Here is a 9880-nt window from a genome sequence, read left to right as displayed (position 1 = left end):
TAGGCTTCTTACACCAGATTTTTACTATAAAATATTTGACATAGAGCACGTGCTCTTGATCGACCTGCGAACATTTGTTCTGAGTAATTTCTTTGCCAACTTTAACCCTCTACCGCTGTATGTCCTCTCCGGGAATATAATTTCAAAGTCAAGCTTTACATAAACTATTGACTGTAGCAACCTGAGGACGTTTGCACGCAACAGAGAACTTTTTAAAGTTGCCGCCACGTGGCGGCAACCATCAGTGCAAGTCATTTTGCGCTCACTAGCAATGATAGCTAGTGAGCCCAGAAGCACTAGCTTTTGGGTAGGCTTGTGTGACAATATTGCTCCGGTTACTCATGTCAGGCAGTAGAGGGTTAAGTGTTGCAATGACATGCTCGTGAACAAGACAAATAATTACGTAAAAAAAACTTAGGAAGAAAGCACTAGGAGAAACTACGATTGGCTTAGCCACCTTATAACAACTACTTCAAATCTAACAAAAACTGGCTCTACCTTGACGCGCCACGAGAAGAGCAGGCTTTTACATAAAGAAAAAAAAACCCTGCTTTGAGATCAGATATGGAATCAACCGAATTCGCCAATTGGTCACTTATTTCACGTAGCCAATACGACTAAAATCTAACATTACTAATCTCTTCTTTTGCCAGCAGTCAAGCTGTTTTTTGAGCGGTCATGTAGCCCTGCAGCAGCATAACAGCGCAGCAGAGGGAGGCGGTGTAGGTGAAGATTATCAAGAGGTCCCAGGGGGGACGGACAGACAGGGTGTCTGTTGATAAGTTGATGAGTCCCGTCATTATATTGGCGGCCAGGAAGAACAATAACTGGTGTTTGTTGATAGCCTGTTGAGGAAGACTGCTTTGAGGATTAAGTTACGAAAAGCAAATAATAATCTATGCATACACTGCACGAGAAGCTATACGTTTAATTTAATTAAGCAGATATCAATGACACAATCGAGGTCCACAGCCAGTTTTTCAATATTCAGCAGCCCAATGGAGAATTAACTGGTAGATCGGAGAGCGAAACAGACTCATTTTATACTTTTCATTCTATTTCAGTTGATTTTACATCACAGTACTGGATAATTTAAAAGAATTTAAACCGATTTAATTTTGAAAATTGACTAAATAGATTTTCGATCATTCAATATATTCGAAAATTCAATGTTGAGCAATAATTACTAAGTAAATATATCAGATGCTACAATACTTTCATGATGCAGCGTTAAACAATATTTATATGAGCGGCAGATGAAGGGTTCACTGATCAGCCCACGCATCATCACGCGTTTGTAAATTGACATCTTCGTGGAAATAGAAGGTCGATGTCTTGGATGAAGTAATTTTTCGAGCTAAACTCACCCTCAGCACCCGTGGTACGACTTCACGGTTGTGACCTCGAGCTTTAAGAGCCGCCTCAACGCTGCTCGCCAGACCAGTGAACAACAGGAACACGAACACCTGAAATACAGACGACCGCTATTCATAAAAAAAAACTAGATGGGAAATAAGACTGAGCTGAGCTGAAAGAATTTTAAAAAATTAATAAACTTGAAAGAAAATTATATTTTGGGTAATGTTAATGACAGATACAGAATTGTTATGATACGAGCCAAAATTTGTGCGTGAAACATATGGGAACCATTAAAACTAACACAAAAAGTGACTTCGTTCAAAATTTGTTGGAAAATCACAATATCGCACTTGATTAAAGCACGTTATGCGAGTCGATTGAAACGCCGTTAGCTTTCTACACTAGAAACAAAGTATTTTTGTACGTCATTTACCATCCAGATGATGAAGGGCGCGTTTACGAGACGTCTGGAAGGCTGCAGGCGTAGCACAGATACGAGGAGCCACAGTACGGCGCCCGCCCCCGCCGCTGCCACCGCACAGCCGCGGGCCAGCGAGCGCGCGCTGTGCTCGTACGCTGTACCTCCGCTGTGCGCGAGAAACTAGATCTCAATCATTACGTTGAGTGAAAGTATGTTATTCGATCAAGCATTAAGTTGTACAAATAAATGTAATTTGATCAGTTACGTTGTACTAGCGAGAAGTGGAAACGATTGGTCGAATATTGTTTATGTCTCAAAAAGAAGAACTTGTATGAATAGATCGAATAAGTTGTCTGAATGGGTTTAATTACATCAAGAATTAAATTGTACAAGCGAGAAGTGGGAAAAATAGTTGAATACTGTTTATGTCTGAAGAATAATGAGCCTTATAACATGGACGAAAGTAAAACCCAGACAAATGATTATTAGCAGCTGTGGAATAAATAGTACTAAATGTAAGTTGATATTTTTAGTGACATCAGTTAATGCGACGTACAAGCTTTAAACTCCTGCGGTCATTACTTATAATCGTGTAAGGCGAGGCCAGAAAATTTTTCTAAGGGGCAATTTGTACCACTAATAACCGGTAATTATTTACTCTAGCTGATAATAGTAGGTAGACAAGCTCACCTCTTCTGACGCAGGACGACCTTACCGAGCGCAGCGCCCCAGCAGTAGAGAGCGACGTAGCCTGTGGCGCCCACCACAGCCTCACGGTTGCCGGAGACAAGCGAGTCCCTGAGAACAGACAACACATCACTATGGTGCCCAGGCAACACATCACTGTGGTGCCCAGGCAACACATCACTAAGTATACTAATACTAATTAACGTTAATTATATATTTAAAGGAACAAAGAGTAATTTTTATTGAATTTTTTTCAGACACTCTCTAGTTCACATGTAGCAACGCATCGGCGACTAAGAAGGCAATGGCCGAAACGATGAATAACAAAAACCAGCACAGAGAGTGCCAAATTATGAATAAAAATAGAATAAGAAACCACAAAAGCAACATGACTGTAGAGAATCCTGCACTGCAGGCTTAATGAACTAAGGATATACAACTAATATTTGTAAAATAATTTCAAGCCAACGAGTCTGTTGAACAAGCGTGCGGCCTTGATTGCAGAGTTTGATTGAAAGGCTAATTTATCCTACAAGGAAAAACAAAAGTAAAATTAATCAATATTGACATTTTAATTATAAAGTTTACCTGAGTTGAGAACTGAAGACCCAGTCTTGCAGGAGAGCTGTGCAGCAGTGCTGCAGTGCCGTGCAGCAGCAAGCAGCGGCTGCAGCTCCTGCAGCACTCACAGACCAGCACCACGGACCACAAATAATCTGCCATACAACGAACGATCCATTCGAATATTTCACTTCAATGTGAGACAAGCTACGTTCCCTTGTATTTCTAATTTTTATTTTATGCTTGTTTTTCAATGGATCGTCAAGACAAAATTACTGTATTGTTTTCCCAACGGTTGATGTGCTTTGCTTTTCCATCATATCATAATATCGTCAATTTTATGCATCCTTAGAACTCATTCAGAGAGATCTTGAAATTTTCTTAACCCATTTAATGGTTTAATAAAGATCACCATCAACTTATACTGCATGTACATAAAGATTATCATTCATACATAAATTAACGGAATTTTCTCTTATTTTTCCAAACAAATTCATAAATGCTTTTTGTGTAAAATAATGCCCGAAAAGCCATGGTTGTTGTTAGCTTTGTCTTGATTAAAGATTTTCTCATGTTACTTACCGGTACCGGTAATACAGGAATTCAACAAAATAATTGTAAATTATCTTACAAATAGCTAGTCTGCTATAGCAGTGGCAGTAAATCTGACTTTAGTGAAGGCGAGCACGAAGAAGAAGTTGCAGTGTACGCCGTACTCTGATGCGTGCTGCTGGTAGTCTATGGCTGGCAGTGACAGCAGCCGTGCGCATCCCAGCGCCAGCAACACGCACGTCTCGCGCAGCACCGTCCGCACACTGCCACGGTGATATCATTAAACAGCGAATAATAAAAACAAAATAAATCATGATAACAATGAACTGCCACGCCGATATAATTAAGACGCCAATGATAAAAACAAATAAATCATGATAACAATAAAAATATTACATGCTTTATGTTAAATAATGGTAGAGTTTGTAGAGTTAGTAGATAACGTGTTGGTGGCGATTTTGTTAATGTTAGTTGCGATTTGTGTCTAGTATTTGTTGATGAAAAAATTAAAATATGCAAAGTAATAATCAAAGGGGCAGGTTTACATGTTGAATACATAGCTTGTACATCAATGAGAAAAAGAATTTAAAAAAACACAGCTCTTAAAACAACCCTTGCCGCATAATGTATATACGCTAACTTCACTGTATCATACATTTGATTTTACTTAACCAACACCTCTTGGTTACCAAACGCTTCATGAAAATTACGAACTTCCGTCCTATTCATTAAAGTGTAAAGCTGTTAGACTGGCGAGTTGAGATGCTTCACTAGAGGTCCGTCCCACGGGTGCTGGTTCTTATTATTTCCCGTTCCCGACAGCGATTGTCAACATTAACTACTTAGCCGACTAACATTAGTTTCTATTGCAAACATTAACTACTTAGCCGACTAACATTAGTTTCTATTGCAAACATTAACTACTTAGCCGACTAACATTAGTTTCTATTGAAATAACAAAATTGAGAATGGGAAGAAACAAAATTGAGTATGGGCTAAGGGCATTCATATATTTATTTTACGCAGCAAAATGAATATATTGCAATGCTGTAATGAATAAATAGATAATGAGACGATAGGGTTGACTGATAATTCATATACATGAACGATTCAATGAATATCTGTTACCTGCGCACGGCGTTCGGCCGCATGTCCACCAGCGCGTTGATGAGCAGGAAGCCTGCAGCTCCCACGTCCATCAAACTCCATCCAAACTCCTCAGTTTTGGCGAATCTATACAAAAAGAATATTTTAACTCGTATACGCAATTTGGATGCATTTAATCAAAAGTGGCTATCAGTAACATCAGCCAGGAGGAGAATGAAATCATATGTTTCAAATGTGAGCGAAGTGGAATAAGGATTAAATTCTCGATTCGCATGATGTCGAGAAATATTAATGGATGATTTTGTTGGACTGATATCCAAATTTCCAACACGTATATACACATGTACAGCAAGATAAAATTGAAGAAAAACATTTGTCTAAATACACCCTGCAATATTTAAAAGGTCACGTTTTTTTGTTAAAGCAGAGAAGTAACTTCATTCAAAAGTAAGCATCATCAGCTTTAGCCCCCGATTTGGTATAAACACAATTAGACGGAACCTAAGAGCTGAACAGCAAAGATTGCAGTTTTGCTGAAATACATATATAATTTAGGAATATTCTTCTACTTCATTACAGTTTTGTCACCCTTTGCAATGGACAGTGAAGCTGAGTAAGCTTTTGAAACAAATCCTCCATTCTGCTGACGTGCTTTCAGTGGTTCCAAGTATGAAATTACAATCTCAAGTCAATGTCCCTCCATGATTTTCCTCTATTTTTTACACAGGCAGATTATTAATATTTATTTATTAATTACTAGTTAATTAACACTGGCCTACGTGGGAACACGTGGAAATCGACGGCCAAGATGGCGACGGCCGTGGAGAGGCCCACGATGGAGCGCACCAGCGTCACGCCGTCACGACCTGACGTCTCCACCTGAGCGAACATCGCCGTTATTACTTGTGGTTAAAAGGCTTATAAATAATGTAACGTATTTCATTCCAATGGACTGACATGATTTGTCAACATCTAAATAATTACCTACTGTTAAACCGTTTATAAATGCCGTAAGAAAAAGTGAAACATGCAAAAGAATGCGCGAATTGAGTAATGCCATTTAAAATCTCGGAACATCATACGTAAAAGGTTTTCTTGAATAATATACAACTGTTGGAAAACGAACTTTCTGGCATCTTTTGAAATAGAACCTTTTCCGGAGAACACTTAAAAATATGAGTATAACACCAGTAGGTAATAATATACGTTTAAAAATTACTTTTTAAAGACAACACTTCTAAAGGGAATACATAGGTGGTTCGACAAATTAAGGACCTGAAATGTCATAGGTATAAAGAATCCAGTGTTTCCAATGTTACAGATGTACAATGAATTTCTAATTTTATTTTCGAATATTAAAAAAATTAACTTTTCATTTTTTTAAAAACATAAAATTATTTTCGAAATTATTTATTCTGTCAATTGATTTCATGCATTGCCTCCAACTTCACACAAGTGTGCAAAATTTCATATCAATTGGACAGGTAAAAGTGTGTCAAATTACTCAAATATCAATTATAAGATTTGTAGCTGACAAAATTATTTTTTTTCTGTTTTTTTTTAATATTGAAAAAAAAAAAATGTATTCTTAAAATTATTTGTTTTGTCATTTGATTCATGCATTGTCTCCAACTTTACGCAAGTGTGCAAAATTTCAGATCGATAGGATAAGTAGAAGTGTGTTAAATTTTGATTACAAGATTTGTAGCAGACAGACAAAGAGACAAACATGAAGTGCAGTTAAAGAGATGTGTTGTAATAATAAGTTACTATTTCATAATTCATACCACAACATTTTTTGCAGGCGACGTAGAAAACGTGTAGGCCACCGCGGCAGCGAGAGAGAGGAAGACTGCCAGAGCTACGAGAAGATCATTGGCGAAAGTTTGCGCTGCCACTATTGGTACCACCACAACCAATACTTCCAACACTGTTCTAAAAAATTATCATTATTAAGCAGACAATTCTTGAGGAATTGCAGAGATAATTGACTTACTAATTGTGGAATTAACTTGCTAACGTTAGTAATTGACTTACTGACGCCGGAAAGGTTAGAACGTAAACATTCATAACGATTATATATCAATACAATAATCACTATCCGTACCTCGAGGAGCAAAATGTCAACTCACCTTCCCTGTAGTAACCTGTGATCGTGCGTGGAAGGGGCAAGTGTAGCAAGGAAGATTGTAGCAGGGAAGACGGGGTACAGGGCGAGTAGCACCTCGTACCACTGGCAGCCCGCGTGCCCAGTCACGTGTTGCTCGTGCGCCGCTCGTATCCGTGCGCGGCTATCCATTCTCATACTAAGTTATGAGCCGTGCAAATTCTAACTACTACAACAACAGCAGTGAGATTTGTGTGGCGGCATTTAATACTATGCTGCACAAGCACCATTAAATCGATAGCATGATTATCCTGCAAGAAAACCATTTTTGAATCTCCAGATCCTGAAATATTCATCGTCTATGACGAAGAGCAGTACATCGAAGTCGAGTTCGCAAATGCTTCATGAGAGTGTTTTCGCTAAGCCACTAGTTTGTTAACCGCGATATCTTTGAAATCAATTAGTGAGGTACATGTTGCGTGGTGTGCAAACAAATTTTAGCAACTCTAGACTCATAATGATGATAAATAATGAAAATAAAATAAAATTTTAGCCTCATAATGGAACCCCAAAACTAATCTCCCAATATAAACCCCAAAACTTATCTCCCAAAATTTGAATTAACTTATATTAAAATTGTTGGCCCGTGGTTCCGAGGGAGCGTCAACGACCAGCCCCTGACATTGCTTCGCTGTCGAGAGTTCAACTCTCTATTGCAATGGGAAACAAAATATCAGACTAAGTTTTTTTTACGTTGATGAACGTAAAAACTTCGTGACGGCCAATGAAGCGAAGCATTAATCGGAGATGGGGCTGAACTCTCGACAGACATGAACGCAATGTCCCACTGCGGTGATAAAAATAAATAACTTGTCGATAGATTCATTTGTATTAAAAATAGATTCGCAATATTGACATAGAAACAATTGTACAGAATAAAGGTTCTTTCATCGAAGAGCTAGAGGGTCTTATCACAAGAATGTGATTTGAACCAACATACATAGAATTAATACATTGCAAGCGAAGCACAGATACTGAAATATGTTCAGTTTTATGGAAGAAGAAAATTATCGGCAGCTCTAAGTAAACCGGCTGAACTTTGTACATAATGATTAAGTGATATTTATTATTTATACATGTAATCAATGAGCAACTCAATTCATAAGAGGGCACAATATCCACGAAAAGATCAGTAACGATCTAGGGTCTTCCATAGTCATGAAATCTACAATTATACATGGAAAAGTTCAAATATGTTACACGCAAGACTCATTAAAAATGCAGCACATATCCGGGAATCTAATCGAACAGAAGATTAAAATGAAGCGGTAGTGAAATATTCGAGCAATTAAGAAGAATACAGTCAAAATATTTAGAAAGTATTTGCTTGAATTATTTCGCATTAATATCGTATAATTATCAGAAAAGAAGAGTTAAACGATAAGAAAGGAATAAGAACGTAGATGTGAGAGATAGTTCACTACCATACATAAAAAGACTAACGTCTATTAATTGATTCAATAAATTATCTTAAATAATGTCGATGAAAAATTCAGAGTACCGTAAAAACTGACACGACACATCAACTTTCTGAAGACAAACGCCCTATTCATGAATATACACAAAAAACAAGTCTGACTTCAGTCATCAAAAATACAGACGATGAATCAATTTCCAGTGAGCGGGAATGGAATATATAGAGGTAAAAATAGGACGTTCAAATTTTTCCTTATTGTTAACAATAATTTTAAACACATAAATTCAGAATATTTGAAAATATGAAGAAAAACACTGTTGACATGCGAGGGACAGATCCGATCACTGTAACTATAGCCGTTCGTATATTTGCTCGACGATTTGCCAACATCGTGTCAGGAAGAAACTTTCATTGTAATTAAGAAATGAATTATTAAGGAGCTTCTTCATCCGGCGTGCAGGATTAGCATCCAGTCCTTAACTAGGCAATGGCAACTCAACTCTAAAAAGTGCAATATGAAAACGAAAATTACATGAATTTCAATCTTGAATAACTCAATGTATAGTTTTACTTTTACGTCTCTCAACCCAAACACAGAACAAAATTACTGATACAAGATACAATGGCGTAATAGAATTCCTATTATATATTCGTACAAGCCTACATTTAACAACTAATTAAACAGAATAACAATTGAATATTTGCGTTCAATATCATTCCGTTTCTCCTAAAAACCCTTCCGAGATACGTTCCTATTTATACAAAGCAGAACTGAAATACAAATGTCGTTAACATCCCGCGTAGGATACTGAGACCGTGATCCTGATTCCGGTGCTGGCGATTGTATTGCTCGAGTGCGAAAAATCACTCCTAAATCCTAATAAAATAATTTAAAACACCACCTGTACGGGTGATACTCTATCCTGATATAGATAACTGACGAAGCAAGGTAACAAGGTAACAAGCGCAATACTTTCGAGATACTACCGCTAATTAGGCTAATAACCCAACAATACCGACGACCAAAAATGATCTCAATGCAATTTGAGAAAACACGGCTCTGTGCAATTGAATGCAGTGGAATTCGCAGTCGAGTAAGTTTCACATCAAACACCGATCTACCGCCATGAAAAAAAAACATCCATCAATTTTCACAGGTGTGACAGAGGAGAGTATGAATGACAACGATGAATGTTACAAATGCAAGTGAGATTCTGAGCACAACAAGGAGAAGTAATTCACCATTATTTCATTTTATACGGTTTTTATCAAGTATTAGGTTCTCATTTCCTTCTCAATCTGATAGATTAATAATTTGCATTGCAAAACTGAATTGAAACTAATTGGTTTAAATGTTTCCGCACATGAAAAAACATTGATCCAAAAATTCTAGTTCATTGAAAGGCATTCATTGCTAAACTGGAAGTAGATCACAAAAATTCAGAAATGAAACTTCATTCTGAGCGATAAGAAAGGAAATGAAACTTCATTTCTGAGCAAGTAAAACCTGAACACGAAGCTTGCATTACATGCTGAGACCAGCAAACTAACACGGCAGAAATATTGTCAGTTCATTATTGCAGTACACAATAATTCATCAAAACAATTG

General features: G+C 37.4%; 1 protein-coding gene across 1 annotated transcript; it reads right to left on the bottom strand.

Annotated features, from left to right (window-relative positions):
• Positions 1-236: 236 nt before the first annotated feature.
• LOC108671251 (GPI-anchored wall transfer protein 1) lies at positions 237-6986 on the bottom strand. Its single transcript, XM_018158749.2, has 10 exons — positions 6820-6986; positions 6475-6622; positions 5463-5566; positions 4709-4813; positions 3699-3843; positions 3056-3183; positions 2471-2578; positions 1793-1946; positions 1368-1466; positions 237-845 (listed from the first exon to the last, which is right to left on the bottom strand). The coding sequence occupies exons 1-10, from the start codon at positions 6984-6986 to the stop codon at positions 657-659; spliced, it is 1347 nt and encodes a 448-aa protein (XP_018014238.1). The 3' UTR covers positions 237-656.
• Positions 6987-9880: the final 2894 nt, after the last annotated feature.

The sequence above is a fragment of the Hyalella azteca genome, unplaced genomic scaffold (assembly GCF_000764305.2).
Source record: "Hyalella azteca isolate HAZT.00-mixed unplaced genomic scaffold, Hazt_2.0.2 contig2483, whole genome shotgun sequence".
In the NCBI taxonomy this organism is placed as follows: Eukaryota; Metazoa; Arthropoda; class Malacostraca; order Amphipoda; family Hyalellidae; genus Hyalella; species Hyalella azteca.
This window is presented reverse-complemented; position numbering and strand designations above follow the sequence as displayed.